The 22,507-nt window shown below is 33.0% G+C and overlaps 1 protein-coding gene across 1 annotated transcript; it reads right to left on the reverse strand.

Moving 5' to 3' along the window:
* Positions 1–11,123: 11,123 nt before the first annotated feature.
* Positions 11,124–20,736, reverse strand: LOC123897403. The gene is made up of 16 exons (XM_045948008.1): positions 20,316–20,736; positions 20,000–20,164; positions 19,575–19,748; positions 19,135–19,431; positions 18,896–18,993; positions 17,744–17,828; positions 17,433–17,651; positions 16,859–16,918; positions 16,276–16,355; positions 14,991–15,307; positions 14,813–14,904; positions 14,586–14,715; positions 12,560–13,713; positions 12,152–12,447; positions 11,845–12,012; positions 11,124–11,744 (listed from the first exon to the last, which is right to left on the reverse strand). Exons 1-16 carry the CDS (start codon positions 20,553–20,555, stop codon positions 11,612–11,614), a joined length of 3,708 nt encoding a protein of 1,235 aa, XP_045803964.1. The 5' UTR covers positions 20,556–20,736; the 3' UTR covers positions 11,124–11,611.
* Between the last annotated feature and the right edge of the window lie 1,771 nt (positions 20,737–22,507).

Raw genomic sequence — 22,507 nt, forward strand, 5'->3', positions numbered from 1 at the left:
GTATTTTTCTCCAATTATTTTATGGCGCAAAAATGTGGGGGTTAGTCTACTAAAGGGACCATCATGGTGATCAAATTCTTTGTAAGTTTACATTTCCCCTTGAAACCATCTACGAGGGGGTCAGGTGCATATTCTAACCTTTAATCTCCGCAAGTTCTGAATTTTATGTTGAGTTTGTGATTGTATTGAATTTGTCTAGCTAAAAATATTTGTTGTGAATAAAAAATTGGTGCTGAGGAACTAGGACTCTTTAGCTTAATTCCTAAAAGGTTTCATATATATCGTTTTGCATGTGCCGTGTTATTGAAAAATTATTATTGTTAATTTTAAAATTAAATGTGTGTTTGTTTCTTTAAGTATGTGCCTATAGCTATTTGGTAAATTTTATCATATAGTTTGATCGGCTGAACTTGGATATATGAGCGATTGCTGATATAGAAGGATTGAACGTAATATAAAAACCTTTGCATTTCAATTGATAAAATTAGAATTTTCTCATAAAAGTGGACAGCTTAATTTGATAATTAATGGAATGTTTTTGGCAATATGTTGGTCTTTATATTAAAGAGAATACTTATGACTATTAGGAGAATTGTCATTTGTCAAACTTGAGTGTTTTTGAGAATCTGTTTGAAAAGTTTAATCCTTCCTCCGTAGACTTTCATGTGGATTTCTAGTCATGTGATAGTGTCATTGGTGCTTGCATATATGTGTTAATAGTTTGTGATATAATATAGCCATTTTCTAATAGTTTTTTGTGGTGTGCTATGTTAACTTGTCCAGCCATATTTTTAAGTAATATGAGTAATTTGATAACGACGTAAATCTTGTGGAGTTTATGACCTTGTATGATTTGAGTTCATAAGAATGTGTGATTAATTATTAAGTATCCCTTATGAGTCTAATATGTACTACCTGATCGAAAGAAAAAATAAATTGAAGTAAATCCCAATTTATTGGAGGATTAATGTATTATTCATTTAATAATTTTATTGTAGAAATATTTTTGTGATGATCTTAACCTCGTAAAATATTTAAAGAGCTATCGCTCATAAATTGATGAAAATTATTGGTGATAGAATCATCAAATATTTGATAGATGATATGATATATTGTGAAGTACCCATTGTATCAAAGTTATACAATGATGTTTGATAATAAATCTATAATTGGATCTAATTTTCTTCTTTGTGAAGATGTTGTCGTTTATAATTTATCTAAGCAGATTAGCCATTGTATTAGAACAATACAATGATGTATCATGAGATTTGTTTATGTAAAATATATATTTAAGATTTATTTCTCTATTGTGAGAGTGTTATCACTTGAAAACTATTCAAGTAAGCTTGTGTGATAAATTCACAAATGAAGTCACATTTATCTAATGTGGGGGTGTCGCTTAGAAAGTATTCTAAGTAGACTTGTATAATAAATTTATGATGATTGGATATGTGCCAATGAGATAAATCTATAAGTAGATTTATTTTATTGATGAATAAGTTGTCGCTTAGTAGCCATCTAAGTAGACTTGTTTAAACTTATTGTGAAAATCGAGTTTACTTTATAGACTAAAGAAAATATGAGATTAATTGACTTTGAAACGTCTTAGTCAATATTTGTGAATTTAGCGGATCCGGATACTAAACCCCTGGGAAGAAAATTGATAGGAATGGACTATGCCACTGAAAAACGATAAGTAATGGGAACCCAACCTTTGTGATTGGAGATCCCATGAAGAAGGTTCATATGGGTAAAAACAAGTTACTTGTTAGTTATGTTAGCACTAAAATTTTGTCTATATCCTATGTGTTATGATAATGGCTATGAGAAGTGCTAAATTAAAATAAATTTGAGGGGTAAGCTTTAAAGGCTTTTAATAAATACCATAAGCCCTTATGGGTGGTGTATGGTTGTAGCATACATTAGATGGAATCACCTATATGAGTGTCAAGTGGGGCCGCTTGCTTGAGACCGTGGCGGGTCTCTAGAGCACTCATGAAAACCAGACACGCGCACGGCCTAAATGCGCAACACCGCGTAACACGAGAATTGTGGGGGTGTGATGTGGATGTTATACCGCTAACATACGCCAAGTGTCTTTGGTTCATATAGCTTGCTACACCAAATTCACTGTGTGTTAAGTATATCATTCTAGCACTGGTTCATATAGCTTGCTACACCAGTTTGATGCATCGCACTCAAAAGTGACTCAGACATTATTTTCAAAACAAGTTAATATTTTTATTTTGGTTGAAAACTTTTGAAATATGTGGGGGATTGTTGGAAATTTGAGAATATTTCAAAAGTTTAAATTAATATGTGTCTCATAATTTAAGTGAGAAATCGAGAAATTTAGGGAATTAAGCATATAATTAATCGTGCTTTTATTTTGATAACGGTTGGAACAATCCTAATTAATAGGCTTGATTGTTTTACCTATAGAAAGGTTTTTACGGGACAATATATATATGGTCATGAGTTTTGGTAAAAGAAAAAAGTGGAAGAAACTTTATGTATACACTAGCGGGCCAGACAGGCGCGTTCCGCGCCTGCCTGTGTCTAACTTATGTCCAACAAAAATGTCTTATGTTATGATGAATTTGTTAATAAAAAATTTTTATTGCTAAAAAAATAAGGATATTATTGGTATTATGAAAAATCGACACCAAAAATATTTGTATTCTCTTTTTATATAGTATAGATGTAGTATTAAGTTGGTAATCATTCATGTATAGGCAACTCATTTGCCACTTATTCACATTTTTATGATTTAAAATTTTTTTATTTTTAAATTGATTAGTTAATGGAAGTTGTGAAACTAAGTCAAGGGTAAAATAGGTATATTGAAAAGTCCATCCCAAACTCACCTATCCTTTTTATATATTGTTATAGATAACATTCACTTCCATGATTGTTTCATAATAAGATAAAATATATTTTCTATACAATGTCTGAGTTACCTACCTTGTTAATATTCTCGTGTCTTGATAGCCTCGGTATGTTTATCACCGAGAAGAACCGGTTGTATTCTGGGGGAGTTGCGCAATATATGCGGATAATTCCTTAGTTCAGTAATTATACGCCTCCGGTTATTTGTTTTTCAGCCATCCGCGCCAACAATTTACTATTTAAATAGAGAATGATTATTTTTAAAATTTTATGTTTTTTTTTATTAAAGTTCTCTTTTTAATATTCAAATAGGACTTTTGAAAAGTTAGGACCGGCCTTTATTATTGCAGCAAATTTAAATCCAATTAATTTTTAGAAAGTATATAAAATAGATTTTAACACGTTAATTATTTTTTGTAAAAAAAAAAACACGTTAGTTATTTTTTTTTTGACAAAATTAAGGATTAAATATTTTTTTAGTTATTTAAAAGTAAAAATTAAGGATTAAATATTTTTTTAGTCTTTGCCTCTTTGTGTGTGTTTGATAACACAAATAAGCTAGCTTATAGCTTATTATATGAGCTTATAAGTTTGTTTCAAAAAATTAGAGGTGTTTGGTAACAAGCTTTTTTTACTAGCTTATAGTTTTTTGTCAGATGCTATTTTAAGTAGCGTTTGAGTTTATAGCTTATTGTTTTTTACACTTTATTCTATTTTTACCCTTTAATTTAATAACTACTCACTCTAAAAAATAAACTACCCACTATTAATTATGTCATTTAATATTTATTAACTATTTCAAAAGCTAATTTTACCAAACACTTTAATTTCAATTAGCTAGTTTTTCAGCTATCAACTAGCTTATAACTTATTTTTATGAAACAGACCCTTTATGGCTCTGTTTGTTAACACAAATAAGCTAGCTTATAGTTTATTATATGAGCTTATAAGCTTGTTTCAAAAAATTAGAGGTGTTTGGTAACAAGCTTTTTGTACTAGCTTATAGCTTTTTTTTAGATGCTATTTCAAGTAGCATTTGAGCTTATAGCTTATAGCTTTTTACACTTTATTCCATTTTTACCCTTTAATTTAATAACTACCCACTCTAAAAAATAAACTACCCACTATCAATTATGTAATTTTATATTTAATAACCACTTTAAAAGCTAATTTTACCAAACACTTTAATTTCAATAAGCTAGCTTTTCAGCTATCAGCTATAAGCTAGCTTTTCAGCTACCAGCTAGCTTATCAGCTATCAGCTAGCTTATAGCTTATTTTTACCAAACAGACCCTATATTTCAACGGATCTTGACGGCCTTCATCTCGTGTTTCTCTTGTTGGATCATATGAATGTTTGATATGTTTGCTACTCCTTCTTTGGTTGCCCCATCCTTGATTTCTTCTAGCAATGGTCCTCTATACACTCATGAGATCACTCAAGCATCTGATCTTGCAAAGTAGTTCTAAAAGTTTATTGTCACTTGGCAAGGTGGGTTAGATTTTATGTTTGGATCTGCTTCAAATACATAAATAAGAAGATTAAGAAGAATATGATAATGGTTGCAGATAAATTTCAAAACGTGTGTGAATAAATTAAATTTTAGGTTTGATTCACCTCTGTGAGTTTATGCAAATCGAATGCAAATGGGTCAACCGATAAATTTCTTTCGGGATAATATTGAAACATGATATGAACTGCACACTCATATTAAGCATATCAATCAATGATAATTTACAGAATAAAGTTTTTTCAATGACTCTTGTGCACTAGATAAATAAAGAAATGATTTAGAAATATTTTAGATAGAAATTTGAGTCATATAAATATAATTTTTTAAATGTGTGTTTTCTCCTAACACCGTTTCAACTAATATGTATCCAAGTATCCAAATGTCCGCTCACATATGCAAACCGTCTGTATCTATAACAATATATAAAGGGGATAAGGGAGTTTGGGCTGGATTTTTTTTTGTCCATTTTGCCCTTAACTTCCTTTATGGTTTTTTAATTATTCCATAATTGCTCTTAACTTCCTCTTTTTTTTTTGGGTAAATGATCATTTACCCCCCTGCAAAATAAGTAAATTTTCATTTACCCCCCTGTGCATATTTTTTTTCTGTTTACCCCCCTGCAAAAAATAAATTCTCTCATTTTGCCCCCTGGTTGTACAGCAGGACATGTGACTGTGCAAATCTGCTGACGTGGCTTGTACACATGGAAAAAATCATTTATATTTTTTTTAAAAATTCCACGTCAGATTTTTTTTTTATAAAAAATAAATTTTTTTTCCTACAAAATAAAAAAACCAATTTTCTTATTTTCTTTTCCCAAAATTTTTAAAAAAATCCTACAAATAATTTTTTTTCCTACAAAATTTTAAAAATTATATTTGTTTTCCAACAAACGAATTTTAAAAAAAAAATTCCTCCCAAAATAAAAAAAACGAATTTTCTTATTTTACTCCCAAAATAAAGATTTACTCCGAAATAAAGTTTATTTCCAAATTAAATATTTTAAAGATTTATTTTCAAATCTCTTTGAATTAAAAAAAAAAACATAATCTTTAATTTTTAAAAACAAAACTTTATTTTTTTTGTTAATATCTTTGAATTGAAAAAAAAATAGAAGAAGAAGTTTTATTTATGTTTTCCTCTTCTACCAAAATAATATGTGATATTAAATTATGCAGCAAAAAATAAAATAAAGCAAAATTATGCTTCAATTCTTATGTGATATTAAATTGTGCAGCAACCTTAGCTTGCACTATATCTGCAGCACTAAATTATGCAGACAAAAGTAAAGATTCTATTTTTTTTAATTAAAAGATATTTGAAAATAAATCGTTAAATTCTTTATTTTGGGGACAAAATAAGAAAATTTAATTTTTTATTTAGGAAAAAAAAGTTATTTTTGTACGAAATCTTTTTTTTTCTTTTGTAGGAAAGAAATTATTTGTAGGAAATTTTATTTTTAATTTTTGGAAAAAAAAAATCATTTTTTTTTTGTAGGAATTTTTTTTGAAAAAAAATATATATTATGTGACATGGAATTTAAAAAATAAATATAAATTATTTTTTCCACGTGTACAAGCCACGTCAGCAGATTTGCACAGTCACATGTCCTGCTGTACACCCAGGGGCCAAAATGAGGGAATCTATTTTTTGCAGGGGGGTAAACAGAAAAAAAATCTGCATAGGGGGGTAAACGAAAATTTGCTTATTTTGCAGGGGGGTAAATGATCATTTACCCTTTTTTTTTTATGGTTTTTTCATCTATATCTATTCTATACTATAATCTATAACAATATATAAAGGGGATAAGGGAGTTTGGGCTGGATTTTTTTTGGTCCATTTTGCCCTTAACTTCCTTTATGGTTTTTTAATTATTCCATAATTCTATAACAATATATAAAGGGGATAAGGGAGTTTGGGCTGGATTTTTTTTGGTCTATTTTGCCCTTAACTTCCTTTATGGTTTTTTAATTATTTCATAATTGCCCTTAACTTCCTCTCTTTTTTTTTTATGGTTTTTTCATTTATATCTATTCTATACTATCTATTACAATATATAAAAAGGATACCTTAGTTTGGGCTGGATTTTTCTTAATACCTATTTTACCCTCATTTACTTGGTTGGTTATCAAACTACATCCACCCAATGGTAACCGCTGCATACCACAAAGTTATGCTATTCAAGTTAATCTATAACAATATATAAAAAGAATAGGTGAGTTTGGGCTAGATTTTTTATATTGTCCAAATTACCCTTCAATTTAAATTCAAATAACAAAATGGTTCTTTCTTATTAAGGTCTTCTAACTATCACAATTCTTGCAAAAATTTAAATAAGGTACATTTTTTAATTGCAAAACTTTATTAATCTCTGATTTTTAATTTCATAACATAAGAGTTTTTTTTTACATAAGTTAGACACAGGCAGGTGCGGAACGCGCCTGTTTGGCCCGCTAGTAATATATAAAAAGAATACATGAGTTTTGGGGTAGAATTTTCATAATACCAACATTACCCTTGCTTTTTTTTAGTAGCAACAAAAATCTTTTATTAACAAACTCACCATAACATAAGGCGTATCTTTTTTTTTTGGTACATAAGTTAGATACAGGCAGGCGCTGCCTGGCCCGCTAGTTGATATATAGTATACATAAAGCACTACAGTATACACATGCAACATCCAAATATCCAATTAAATTTGAACTTGAAAACGTGAAACGGTAGTTAAATATAGATTCGTATATGTAGTTAAGGAGCATGAACATTGTACAGCCATTGGAAAAAGAGAAGGGAATAAAAGATTCGAAAGAAAAAGAGAGTAGAGACGAATTAGTGTTCAGCGTCAAGTGACTGAATCTTTATAACTCGTGAATTGGTATCATCTCACTAATACAATAAGACAAATCACATACAATAAGACAACCATGTATAATTCTTGACTAAATCCTAATGGGGTGGTCGGTTGATATATTTTTTTCCTATATATAGTTCAAATTAATTGGCCTTAGATTTCATTTTCAATTAACTCGATTTTATTCTTAGAGTCGTCTATTTAAAAAAATAGTTCAATAAGTAAAAATTAACTTTTTAGATTCATTGAATAGTTGATGTATTTGGTCTATATTATTGACGTAGTACGAAAGCGTGAAGGAAAAGCAAGCGCTAATCCTATAATAAAACACAGGTTTGCAAGCGACAAACTTGTTAGATAAGGCTCTGGAATCCACCAGATTTCCGGAATCCACCAGAAAGAGTAACTAATCTAGAATCCACTAGACTTCCGAAATCCACCGGAAGGAGTAATTTGGAATCCACCAAATTTGAGAAAAATCTCTGTATTTTTATTCAATCAAAATGTTGTCTTCAAGGCTACAATAGTTTAGCTTAAATAGGAGTGAAAAATAAAAATAACAAATCTCTTAAAAGATTGTAAAAGAAAATAACAAACCTAACTAAATAAAAATAACAAATCTACCTAAAATATAAAAATAACTAATCTAGGTGAAATATAAAAATAAGAAATCTACCTAAAATATAATAAAACTAAATCTATCTAAAATAATAAATTACTAAAGAAACCCTCCTACATCAATTATAGTTCAAATACATCAATTATTCAATGAAACTAAAAAGTTAACTTTTACTTATAAATTCTGCAACAAAACGAAGGCCAATTCATCATCGACGACAAAAGAAATTGACGACCACCGAAGCTTGAAACGGAAACTTGGTGGCGATAACAAAGATGAGAAGGAGACGAGAAGGAAAGGAACCGACAATTTGCAATTGAATTTTTTAAAAATAAAAACAAAATAAAAAATTTTACTAACTTGAATTACCGGTTAATAGGTGAAGGAAAATAAAAATAGGATGATGTGGTTAAATATCATTGGAATGTGTTAAGGATGTGTTAAAGAGTGTGACTATATCATTGGAGTGTGTTAAATAAGATCATCGGAGTGTGATGATGTATGGTTTCAAATGTTTCATTGGAGTTGCAATACTACGTGTTAGGGTAGTGGTGGTGTTTGGAACAGAAAGGGAAAGGAAAACCAAAAGTAAAATGTTAGTGATGGCAATTATGAAGGTCTATGCCACAAAAGGCCTGTGTGAGACTGAGAGAATAAGGCTAAGCTTAGGGAGTGGCAGGCTTGGTATGCAAAAAGCAAATCAAAAGAAGAAAATATTACTGTTCCATCAGGACGCATCAAGCTTTTTAGAAGCTTCAAATGATTATTTCGTTGGAATAAAAATGTGTATCAATGGACATTGGCTATTTGAGTAAAAAAAGATTCCCCCTACATTGTTTTTTAAACAAAAGAGATAACTCAAATAAATGAAATGAATATATTTCAACAAAATTGGTACTCCTTCATTCAATTTAAAAAAAGAAGATTATTCAAAAAAAAGAAGCTAATTCAAAGATTAAAAAAAATTATAAAATTTGGGGATTAGATCAAAACTTAAGTGGAGAAAAGTATTTAAATAGAAAAGATTCCCCCCTACCTAATTTAACTGAAGGGGAAAAATATTTTCCACTTTTTTCTTAGGAAGATGCATAATATTTGCGACAAAATTGTCTGTATTTTTCTATAAACTTTTTGAAATATTACTTTTTAAATCAACTTTTAGATTAAGTTAGTTTTGACGGGTCTTCGTTTTATTTTTTCTCATTTTCTTAAGGCACCTAGTTGTGTGTACGGTTGGTGAGGATTTAAAGGAATTTTTTGTGGGACGGTGGTTTAGAGGATTTGTTGGGTGAAGTGGTTCGGTTGTTTAATGAAACATAGTTGAGTAAGTAGAAGTGGAGGTGTATAACGGAAAGGGAAACTCCTTTGGTAGATATATTGTATTTTAGATATGCTTCTCTTTCTGCAAATATTTTAAATTGTGAGGTGCATTTATATGATCGTCATGCTTCTATTTGGCGGAGGAATGTGGTGGGGGATGGGAGGAGCAGCATATGGTGGTTGGTTTTCTTCAAATGTTAGCTCTATTTTGAATGATGTTAAATGTATTGGTTTTTGGAAGGAAAAGTGGTTTGGAAATAATCCTTAGGGTTTGGTTGCCTAATTTATTTGCAAATGAGGCTTCCCACGATGGGAATGCGTTGATATCCTCTCGGTGTCAGAAGAACTTGAATTAGTTGAAATGGAATAACCGTCATTTGGAATTAATTTGTGCACAAGTAGGGTAGATAAATGGCATTGGATAATGGATTCGACTATTTTTTTTGAGTTCAGATCCACTCCATTACCTTATGCTCCATTTCCTTCCAGTTTTTCTACTGATTAAGGACACGTGGCAATTAAGAATTTTAATGGCTGTGATTAAAAATCACATAGAAACACTTGTGTGAACTAACAACAACGTGGTTTCTATCTTCACCACCATATTCTCTTTGCCTTCTTGCCACCACCGTAATGAACTACCCCAACGCCGCCGCCACACTGTGTTACCGTCACCGCTGCATCACTGTTTTGATTTAATTGTTAAATTAGCTTCTCAAGTCCACTACAGCTTCCCTTTTTCAATTTAGGGAGTAATTGTCAATTAAAATCATGAGTTACAACCGCGATGCTAACACAGCTTAGAAAATTATTCGCCGCCACTGCCGGCCGGGGTTGAAGAGCACGGCGAAGATCTGTTCCATTTGTGACGATGTTTTGGATCTCGGAGAACGAGGCGACGAAGAGGTGTGTTGGAGACGACGGCAAGAGATGAAAAGAGACAAAATTTTGCACCACCGAGAACACGACGACGGTGATATCTAGCATTTTCTGTTTTGTAACTTGGATTGTGTAAGTGATGTTGTGGAACTGTGGTTTCTTCTGCTTTATGAAGGAAGAAGATGTTAGGGAGAGCTTTGCCGCTTTGATCAAAGTAATGGACGGAGAACAGAGACGGCGAGAGAATGGGCGGCGGATGCGGCGGAGAGATGAATTTTGATGCACGAAGAAGAAAAGGAAGGAAGCGTATCAGAGAGAAAGAAGAAACGCCTTCTTTAATTTCAGCCTTTAGATTTCTTTTTGCCACATGTCACAAATCTAACAATGGACTGGAGGGAAATGGAGGATAAGGCAATGGAGTGGATCTGAACTCATTTTTTTTACTGCTAAATCATGTTATAATGTGAGGTTACAACAGCGTAGTAAAGTCGTGATTTTGTCGCCTGTTCTGGGTGCAATTTGTTCACTTTGGAAGAATGATGTTCCCTTGAAGGTGGATATTTTTGGTTGGAGATTATTATTATTAGAGAATTTACTGACGTGTGTAGCTTTAGCATCGAAAGATATTCTAACTAACCTACATGAATTACCTCGTATTTTTTGTTTTATGGTTGAGGAGGATAACACTCATCTTTTCTTCAAATGCAATTCTATTATTAAATTGTGGTATACCAAATCCTTGTGGATGGGCGGCGAAATTGACATGACAGAGGAAGGTTGGAAGCATTTTGCTTCATTTGGTAGCTTGATGTGTGGGGAGTCATTTAAATTCCTGCAGTGCCAAATTTTTAACTCCCCGAACAAGTTGCAAGATTGAAGATATTGGATAACCCTGGGCCCTGGTGAGTGTAAAGTGTAAAACGTAGCTCATTATACAATTATTAAAATTTGTTCTATAAGATTATGAATCTCACAACACAACTGTCTTGAAACTTAATCACTTGCGCAATGTTATTTTGTTGTACTCTCAAACATGAAACAGCCAACAGTATAGTGCATAAAAAGACAATAACTAATTTAAGCTTTACAAAAGCATGACTACAGTGACTAGTTTCCCATCTCTTCTAACTTCTATCAACTGCTCTTCTAGTTTAATTTACAATCTCAACCTAAAGACAATCATTATTGGGAAAAACAAACTACATGGACTTCAACATCCTACGGTGTGTTCCAATCGGCCCCTTGCCTCATTTTCTTACATTCCAATGCATGCCGTTACGGCAACACTGGTTTCCGAATCACAGGAGCGTACTTGTAGTTGTAGTTGCTTATAGCGGATGTGGATCCTCTCCTTCTATCTCTCTCTCCTTCACTCCCTCCATTCTTTCTATCTGTTCTCTTCTTTTATCTCTTTTTACCCTTCAATTCCCTATTCTCCATTATCCATCTCTTTGTAATGTGAAGGAGAGGATCCAGGCTCGCTGATAGCAACCATTTTGCCAATTTATCAAAGTCAATAGCTGCATTATTAAACCTATGCTATAGTAGTTTACTTTCCACATTAGTTGTATGTTGTGAGGAAACATTCCTGTACAAATCATCACTGACCAACGCTATATCTTCGGGAGACAGTGTTGTGCATCTGCTCAAATAATGTTGAGCACCCCGCGACCTGAGTTTAAATATCATGCAATTGAGCAAATATTTGAGGATATCAGGTTAACATATTGCAATCAAAAGGTGGAAAACAACCAAATTTGCCGAACACGTACCTTCCTCTTCTCTTCTTTTCGACACCTTGCGAAACACGGACTGCGTCTGACCTTGAAATTTGGCGCAATGAAGAGAGATATTCATTGAAGATATCACCTTTCAATGCTAAGGATATTCTTGCAGGAACAATGGATTCGACAACCTCAAACAGAGATGCTTTATTTTCACTGTATTAAAGGTTCTCAATATAAGGGTTTGACATCAACACATGCCCAAAAATTGTCAAAATAAAAGAAACAGAAAAAGTGTCACAACTCGGATTAAATTGTGTATTTAACCATCGTAAAATAAAGGAAGGCTATATACCTCTTCATATTATTTATTGGATTGTTCAACTCTAATTCCTTCCCAGTATAAATAGCTGTGCTTTTGGCAATATCCAGTCTGGATAATTTCCCCAACGCCATAGTATTAGTTGTGGAAGCCAACACCTCTGAAGTTAAATCAATCCTATTCGCACAACCTAGCTTTGATCCAACATCTGCTATAAGTTTAACATAAAAACAAAACCCATGCACAGCAACACTGGACATCATTGTTTCGTCATTGTACCAACTACTTGTAGTTTCATTAGAAACGAAGCTTCGGGGCTCTAAAATATCCTGTGAATTCATGAATTGTGATAATTAAGTGAAGGACATCATAATTGGTCCCGAAAAAAAGTGAAGAGCACCAAAAGAAAGAAAAGTTATTTCAGCTATAAAAGGAACTTACATGTTTATGTTGGTAATTATGAAACAAATCCACTTCTGAAATTAGATTGCTCAAGCCACTAGCAAGTTTAACAACTTGAGAAACACCTAACTGTTCTGAGATAGCATGCTGTTTTAAATCCATTTGTCGGAGTTTTTCCCACAAATTCTGTACCACATCTGTTTCCAATGATGGACTGGACTCAACAAATGTTGACTTTAGTTTGAAATCCACACGACTGCACTCATCCATCACCTTGGTAATTGTAGTTTCCATATATTCATCTACAAAATCTTGCAGAGCTTCTTTTGGAGAAGAATCTGGGACTTCAGTATCCATCAATATATCTGAATTTTCTGACAATTTTGCTAAGCGCCTGCGAACACTTGAAGTGAACGGTTTAAACTCATTATTCATAGAAACTTCCAGACAGTGGCCAGAAGACACCACTCCAGACATTGTATCGGTTCCATTTTCAATTGCAGTCTCAACAACAAACGTTGATTCTGGTACACAGGATATATCAAATGATTTAGATGTCTCATTTATGCAATTAACATCAGCTGATTCTGAATATTTAACATGTACATCATCTGAATCCTCCAATTCAGAACAAACCAGTTTACGAACAGATGTGCTGGGGAAACTATCATTCAACTGAAACTCAGAGGTACATTCATTATTTCCTTTGATGGAATGTCTGTTGTTAGCTTCATCGTCTGTGTCTTGAGGATATCGATTATTTGAATCCTCCTCTTCAGAATCAGAGGACACTACTACAAGTTTCCTTCGACCATTTTGCAGATAGGATGCTACAGGGGATCCAGAAGAATTGGAAAACTCTGAAATAGCTTTGCATTGAATTTCAAGCTCACTGTAATCTGTTATAGACCCATTTCTCTGAATCATCTCCACCTTCTTGGCTTTTATATAATGAGTCTCCATATACTGCTCATCTAAATCATTTTGACTTTCATTTATGTGAAGAAGCTCTTCATCAACTAACCCTTGCAAACTGGAATTCTCATCCGTTTTATTTACTGATTTGACAAATTCGTTCTCAATTAGTTCGGATATCTCTGAGGGGAAATCCCACGGCATTATCTTGGGTAGTATCTGATGACCAACCTCAAGATCAAATGGAAGTGAGACATAGCCTGTATGTGCTTTTAGATCTGTAAAGGGGGCATTCATAAGGTTTCCTAAGCCATTACAATGGTAATAAGATAAAGGGAATTGCATATAAAAAAGTTAATTGTGCAAAAATGGAGTCAAACTCAGTGAAAAAAGCAAGAGAGAAAACATATTATGGAGTAAACAATTATTCCATAACAGTAGTATTATGAGTAAAAAATTACTTACATAATTAATTAATACTTTCCTAAATACTTTACACTTCTTAAAACCATGTGGAATCCAAAATCAACTTTACCATATACCAACAAACACCAAAAGAAAGAGCAAGACAAAAGAGAGGAAGGGGGAGTGTGTATATAAACATGAACATCATTGTGCAAGAACAGCAACGTTAATTGAAGGATGATAATTGCTCAAAAAAAAAAATTGAAGGATGATATTGTGTATTTAAACATGTTGAAGGGGCCAGGGTTTGAACCCTGGATTCCCCACTTCTCCACACTTATAGTGAGTCTAGCCACTAGGCTACTAGATAAAAACAAAAACATGTTGATGATGCTGATCCAGAAACTAATTCTTATCATGGAAATATGAAGGAAGACAAAACACCTACAAGCAATTTATTTTGTGAAAAAATAAATTATGGTTCAATTAACTTTGCTGGTTGCCCCATAGTTTTACATATCATAATTGCATAACTTTATTCATATTACCCTCAAATGTGGCTAGTATCACCTTAAAACTGTACCATACCAAATAAATACATGTAAATAAAAGTTAAAAAGTTTCCTTGATGCGTACAAGATATGGCTTACTACTAATATAAATTAACAAATAGCTGGTCCTAATTGAATATCAATAACCAAGTACGTGTCTGACAACGAGAATAACTGTATGCTGCGTGACATACCTTTTCTATATATTTTACTCTGCAACCAGAACTGAAGATGCATAATGGTTTTCCTGATGTCTCCATCACAGGACTGTATAAACTTCTCCAGTAGAAGTGGATGGATGTCGGCTCCTTCTCTGAGACAAACCTGTAGGTCATTGATATAATATATCATTAATATAAATTTAGACAATTTTTCTTTATTGCTTTTGAGGGAGGAAGGAGGAAAGTCCTCGTGCACATACAGAGTACAGATGGGAAATCAACTCCTTTGGTGTTGGCAATGAGAACGAAACATGAAGCCTATCAAAATTGTCTGGAAGGCCAGGATTCTCACCTATACAACAATACATTTTCATAAATATGAATAACTCAAAAGCTATATCTTAAGCAAACATACATTATTCTAAATAGTAATCTTACTATTGCTGGTCAATATAATTGGACCCCTTGCTGTCTCGGCAATCTGTTGTATGGCAGCAATACATCCACGATCTCCAGGAAAAAGTATGTCCACATCCTCAACTAGAATCAAAGTCTGGACTTTATCACAAGCAACAGTATTCTTGCCATGTAACTTTTGTGATGTTTCACCAGGGTTACAAGCTTCATCATCAGATATGGTTATTAGTTCAACTACTCCATCATTCACCTCATCTGCAGCTTTACCATTAACCAAAGCAGGAGCTTGGGGGAACTTTGTAGTAATCTTCTGTGAACTCGCAGTGTGTTCTGATAACCTAAATATTAACATCAAGTAAGATATATATTATCACAGAATAGATTCACAGAAAAGCTTATTTTGGTTCAACTAAAAATTAGATCGAATCAAGGTAGACAGACAATTTAATTATAAGTGACATATTCTCTTATTTTATGTAATCCTGCTATTTCATTTTTCTATATCTCGGAAGATTGAAGGGGGGAGAAACAGCCCAACCCCACATCAAAAGCTTATAACTTAAGGCTTCAAGGAACTACAACACCATTTCTTCATGCTAAGTTCATACTTGTTTGATAATTTCTACTTACTTCCTTAACAAATAAATCTGGTCCTCTGGCGCACCAATTGGATGGTCACAATAATATAGCTTATAAATCTCCAACCAGTGGCATAGAGACAACAAACAAAGAAGACCTGTGATTTTGCAGTGCAGCAACTAGCAACACTTTTGTAATATGAAATACACTATTGTTCATCCATTTGTAAAAACAGATCTACATTCTCATGTTGAATAAAGTAATGATTTGCTGTGAAATACCAATGTTCCTACTCAGAAAAGTAGAGCACTCAACTAACCCAACAAATTATTGCAGAAAAGTGAAAAGTCTGTAAAATATAATGCAAGTATAGTTGATTATAGTAACTCAGCTCCAGCAATTGGAAATGTCATGGACCAACTACCTCTAAAGTTGAAACTGTTGGGTGATGGTTCGTAAATGGTTTTACATTCTCTAACACTCTCCAACAAGGCTCCTCCAAACTTGAAATATGGTGCATAGCCCCACCCACCAGTTTAACATTTTCATTTGAAGAATGGATGTGATATAAGGATCAAGCCATCACTTGATCATAGAGGTTCTAATGCCATGCTTGAACTAACTAGCCCTAAAGCTTAAGCTAGAGTTAAAACGCATATAGAGTTTTTATATTATATATCTCTAATATGAAGTTATCAGCAAGCATAGACAGCACAGATCAACAAACCTTTTGAACCCATGTGAACCAAGAGTATCTCCAAAATATTGCTTGACAATAGTCCCATTTCTACAATCTGATGCATTGAGCTGTTGAAGCAACACAAGCCATAAACTCCATTATATTTGGGTATATTCATGGTTAAATGGGAAGGCAAAAATACAAATGCTTTAATGAATAGTAGATATTCTAAGAAATAAGAAGTTGAAAGGTGTTAGGGAAATGTGTTGTGCACAGGCACAGCTGTTTCCAGTGACTTCCTAGGGAAGACTGGGACAGTTACTGGACAATACAAGTAGCATTTTCCACCACGACTTCTCTGCTTTTTTAACTATAACAAAAAGCAATCTTTCAGACTACCATTCTTCACATTGGGCAGGAAAGGACAATCTTAAACACAAATTTCAAATTCACAATGCATCAGACCTAATCCAAATTTTGCTAATAAATTAACATGTTTGATCTTCAACAATGCTTTTAAAAAGTTGAGGTGGTTATTTAGAGAATATATGCAATCAATAAATATCATTACAAAAGTGTATTGGTTATGGCATAAATTAAGTAGTTGTAATATGTTAATAACCAGTCATACCTCCAATATGTCAAAGCCTAGCTCTTGGGCACAAGCATAGACTGCTGCAGACTTGCCACTCTGCAAAATGATAGACTTGTTCATTAGCTACCAATATGAGCAAGAAGTGTTTATACTGAAAAACAATGATTCTAGCAACTGGTAGATAATGATAAATTGCAAACATGGTGACGGCCAAATAAACTTGGAGGGGGAACAGTCACTAATGACTAATGGCCCATGCACTAAAAATAAAACGGTACAAGGTGTAAATGTAGATGTGCTACCTGGGATTCAATAAAGCACATAGAAGTTCAAGAGCATGGAGCTCTGAATACATTATTCACATGGCTTTGTAACAGGGGCACAAGAAACCAGATCTAGTGTTTTTTTCATGGCCTTTGAGTGAAAAATGCAACAATAGCTAATTTCTATTTGTTAAGAATAAAAAATGCATTCCCCATATCATGTGCAGTCATTAAATTTTATTGGTATAATTCAAATAGCTCAATGTTATATGATTATATTATTTTTTTTACTTTGTTCGTTTGATCTTTTGCATGCCACAGTTTAGACAAAGTAGATTTCAACACACCCCTATTGGTCCTGTAACTAAAAGAACATTCTGCAGGGAATCCTCCTCATTCATATCTTCTGAATCATAGTCACTGTCAGAACAGATAAAATCATAATCGTCATCTTGAATGACCCTTGTATCCCTATTAGACGTATCCTTCCTGGGTTTGTAACGTCTTTCATGCCACTGATGTAGCCAGTCACTCAAGAACTTCACAGCTTCATCATTACCACATACCTGCAAAAAAAAATCAAGAAACAAGAAAGCGCAAATTAGGACCACGACAATTCAAAAAGTGCAAGATTGAAAAAGAAAAAGAAAAAACTGACCTCAACGGCCTTAGTTGGCTTGTATTTGTATGTCCATAAACTGCCTTCTGCCTTATCCTCACAACCAACATAGTATGACCTCAGACTGCAACATAGAACACAGAGAACATCCACTATCAGGGAGTGAAACTTCATAGTCAAGCATATAGCTTACTGAGCTTAAAAATGAAGTCACGCTCACTAGAAAAACAATAGACTACAAATCTTATCTCTAAAGATTAATATATTCCACTTCTGAACCCTTAACTACCCATGGAATCCAAGTGCACCAGACCATGCTTAAGCAGACTAAGAGACAGTAAAGAAAGTGAAGATAATATATATAAATTGCTGTCATCAGGAAATGCTGACTATCAAAATATCAACACCAAAAAACATCGCACAACTGCTTTGCTTTAAGCCAAGAGAATCGTATATAGACCAATCAATAAGGGCATGAATTTTTTTCTAGACATTTAAGAGTCGCACAATGTGATTCAATAAACAGTTTTCTAGCTACAATGGCAGTGAAAAGATTAATAAACTGAAGTACTAAAACCATTGCAACACCTTCTAGTATTTCAAAACCATTCCACTTTCTTGAGTGCATTTTAAGGACCTAGGATTAATACTACAGGGTTGGTTTCAGCACAAACTATAATAAGAGTTGGGATCTTTCCTACCGTGCCATAAATATATGCTAAAAGATTTATGAAAAGAATAGCAATTTGGGATTTATGTGGAACAGTCATTACACTCATCCTGTAAGATTCAGGCAACTATTTTAATTATAAACATGCTTCTTTGAAGTTTGAACTGACAACTAAAAGAGATAATAGGTAAAATTTGAACATGTTTAATAGAGAGATTATAATAAGCATTAGAACTTTAGTGATCATAAGCATTTGCAAAGAACTACTGGGAATTTAATTGATTAAACATTTTCATCTCTTCACCATATCATTTACAAAGAACTTCCACGTATTTCACCCAGGTTATATATGGCTGAAGAGAAATCTTCAACAGAAGGTTTTTCCTACCCATAAGCAATAGCAAATGCATGAAATAAATAAAATTGAAAAAGTATAAGCATAATTACGATGGTCAAATGTACAAATGTTATTGTCATGATTATATTGTTATTGCCTGATTCTGGCATGCATTTACTAGTACCTTTCTTGAAGAAATCTACTCAACGGCTCATCAGTATGTGACTTTCTAAAATAGCCAGCTTCAACAGAAAATGTACCAGATTCATCCAACTCCATGTCCTTAAAAAATATTGGTCAACAACAGTTAGAAAATAAAGGCAACTTAGGTGAGAATGTACATTGCCCTTCTGAAATCTGAATTAGCCTCCACTATATGCTACATTTAATTAAAAAATTGAAAATAGAACACAGATTATATACCACTTTGGCATCTTTTGGCATCGGATCACTTATTGTTTGCTCCTCTAGTAAAGTTGAGTTTGGCAGTGATGTTTCTTGCATATTTTCTGGATGCATAGAAAATATATCCAAGGAATTTGAGGAATTCTGAAAACTTGAAGCTCCCACTGGATCCAAAGTACTAAGAAGTTTGTCAAAATTTAAGCATTCGACAGAACCCCCCAAAATAGATGAATTTGAACTTTCTGAACCACTGTTCACATAAGTGGAATTTCCCAAAAATGTCCAGTTTCTCCAGTCTAGGGATGAGGTATCATCCTGCATTCAGGAATTTTAAGCCTGAATCAATAAATGTGATATTATAGAATTCAAAACCCAAAGACCAAGTGCATATATATATTATCTACTGTTGATCACATCAAAGCAAAGCAAACAGGAAATTGAAGTCATAAGTACCATACCTTGATATTTTCAAAAACATGAATAGGAGCAAAGGTAATACTTTCATCCTCATCCTCACCCTTAGCTTTGAATACATTACTTCCTGGTTCAGACAGCTCTTGAACTTTCTTCCCCGCTTTACACGATGAAAAAATTGGATGTAATTGCCGTCCTGCATACATCCTTGAATTTTCCTGATCATAAAACAAAGGAAACAAACACAAAAGAGTCACATATTTTCAGGTCGCGGCTAAGTGGGAAGGGAAGTAGAAAGCATCAAACCAAAACCACATTAATGAAAGTTTCAGGCTTTACTCTTCACCGAATTACAATTACATCATGCATATATTTACCATATGCTGTTAATCTACACAATTCAAATCATAAAATTCATCAAAAACCTTAGTCCTATAGATAGCTATGTAGTTAACCAATCAACACTAACCTCAGCTGACAATTTTGCCTCTAACCGCAAATCAGGCTTAGGTATAACAGCCTTATCAAAATCAGACAAAACATTCCGCGACGTTGACCCCATAATTGCATCAGCTATAGAGATTTTTCCATTACTCTGTCTCTTTCCATTAGAATTTTTCTTTGGTGTGGCACTCTGTTAATACACGCAAAAAAAAAACTAGATTCAAATTAAACAGTACACTACATGAATTTGAAGTCCTAAATCCTAACTAGCATAACACTATGATGGAATTTCAAATTGAAGTGTAAAATATAGAAAGAAATTGAAAAAGTGGATCACCGACCTTGGAACCTTTATTTACAGAAGTGATTTTTCCTTTAGATTTTCTCTTCCTGCGATTCTTCGTATCGCAGTAATCCTCGTCTTGTTCGTCGTTGCTTTCGCCGTTTTCCTCTGGTTTGTTGCGGGGTTGTGGAGGCTTGTGAGGGAAGAGCGTTGATTGGACCAACCTCCGGCGGACATTACGGACCGGCGGAGTGGCGGGATTGTCGGAGGGATTGAGATCCGTGACGGGAGCGAGCATCGCGTAGAATTGGAATTTTTCGATTAGGGTTTTGGAATTTTGGATAATGATGAAGGGAGAAGAGAAGAGCGTGATTAGGACTTGAATTTAGCGTGAGAAAATTCGGAGGGAATGCGGCTTCATTCCCGCCATAAGTTGTATCGATCTGTTACAAGTTTTTTTCTCCCTAATCATGATTATCGAGGAGTGTTACCAACACACTCTTTAACAAACACACTCTAACACATTATCTTTTATTAGTTAAAATTTATATGGGTCCCATAAAAGTTATATGGGTCCATATTTTTTTATGGGACTCATGTAAATTTCAATTAATAAAAGAGAGTGTGTTAGAGTGTGTGTTTGTTAAAGAGTGTGTTGATAGCATTATTCATAATTATTATTTATTAGTGTGTAAAAAAAAAACTATGATTATTATTGCGTCAAAAGGAAAACTAAGATGGATAAGTGAGATGACCAAAATTCGAACTTCAACTTCCTACATACCCCCCGTCCCATTTTATAAGAGTCAGTTTGACTAAATAATATTATTCATTAACATATAAGATCTTGTTTGATTTGTTTTGATAACTATTTTCAAAATATCAAGTTTTTATAATTTTTACTAATAGAGAATTAAAGATATTAGTGATCAAAATTGTGTGTTGGCATACGTGCAGTAGTCAAAGTAGTTCTTATATTTTGGGACGAAGAGAGTAGATTGGAACAAAATAGAAAATCTATATTCATGAAAATAGCAACGTTCCTGTCCAATTGAGCTAACTTCACGGGACTTTGACTCATTATTATTATTATAATAATAATTATTATTATTATTATTATTATGAATTATGATATATTTTTGACAAACTTTTTATTAAGGTTTATAAGTAATTTATTGTGCGTATTTTTTTTCCTAATATTGATGTGTCCTTAAATATGATTCTTATTGGAATTATTAAAATATATTAGTTGGTATCTATTAAAGATATTACTTGAAGTATCAGGTTCGAACCTTGCATTTCCCTTCTACGCTTATAAGTTATAATGTGTGAGTCTAGTCTATTAGGTTACTAGAAAAAAAAAAGAAGAAAAAAAAAATTATTGTAGTGCTTTATCATAAGATCATTTTTAGTGCAATACAAGAAACAAAATTACACATGGACGAAGGGCGTCTTCAAATGAATTTTTCATTTGGTTTAAAGTTAGTTTGGTATCGCAAATTAAGGCGAGTGAGGTTTCATGTAGATTCAAGGATAATTGTTAATTAATATTTTACATGCAAAAACTAGAGGAAGTATGACGTGATGTTGACTTGTGTAGTAGATAAGTGGTTAAAATTTAATTGGAAAACTGGAAGCCGCTATTTTCGCAAAGCAAATAAGCGTGCAGATGTCTTGGCTACGTTTGAATCAAAAAAAGTTATGAATTTATTTTATACGAACAATGTTCGGTTGACATTAGACATTTATTTGTTATTGATATTGTAGGAGTCACAACTCTGCATCTAATTAAAGTGTATTTTTATTATAACTTTGAAGCTAAACTAAAAAGAAAAACTGTTGTTGGAAATTTTATTTATTTAATTTTTGAACAAGAAAAAATGGTTAATATATAAAACAATCGAATAGTCTCCTCAGCACAAGCTGTGTTGAGATAGACTACAAAAGTTTACATAAGAGTTTATCAAGTAACAACATATAAAATAAAATTAGTTGATACTCAAACAGATGAGCAGGTTCGACCGCCAACTATGGTAGTTTGAAACTAAAGAAATGTTTGTTGCTTTCAACCACCAATAAAAATAAAGTTTGATCCTGCCCAAAAGTTGAGGTGAGAACTTTTCTGAATTTTTGAACAATCTACGATTTCTTTCATTCTACACAATTCAAACACAAACTAGTCAGATGAGTTGCATTAAGGACTAACGAGCTCGAGGCCACCTGAACAGTAAATGAACTGAGTATAGATGA

The sequence above is a fragment of the Trifolium pratense genome, linkage group LG7, assembly GCF_020283565.1.
Source record: "Trifolium pratense cultivar HEN17-A07 linkage group LG7, ARS_RC_1.1, whole genome shotgun sequence".
Taxonomy (NCBI): Eukaryota; Viridiplantae; Streptophyta; class Magnoliopsida; order Fabales; family Fabaceae; genus Trifolium; species Trifolium pratense.

What these genes read in the sequence shown, in the direction of transcription:
- LOC123897403 (XM_045948008.1), bottom strand. Translation starts at nt 20,555, where the DNA reads ATGCTCGCTCCCGTCACGGATCTCAATCCCTCCGACAATCCCGCCACT. An exon ending in TGCCAAAAGATGCCAAAGTG is followed by an intron (nt 18,994 to 19,134) that starts GTATATAATCTG and finishes ATATTTTTTAAG; the next exon opens with GACATGGAGTTGGATGAATC. An exon ending in CCAATAAATAATATGAAGAG is followed by an intron (nt 12,013 to 12,151) that starts GTATATAGCCTT and finishes CCTTTAATACAG; the next exon opens with TGAAAATAAAGCATCTCTGT.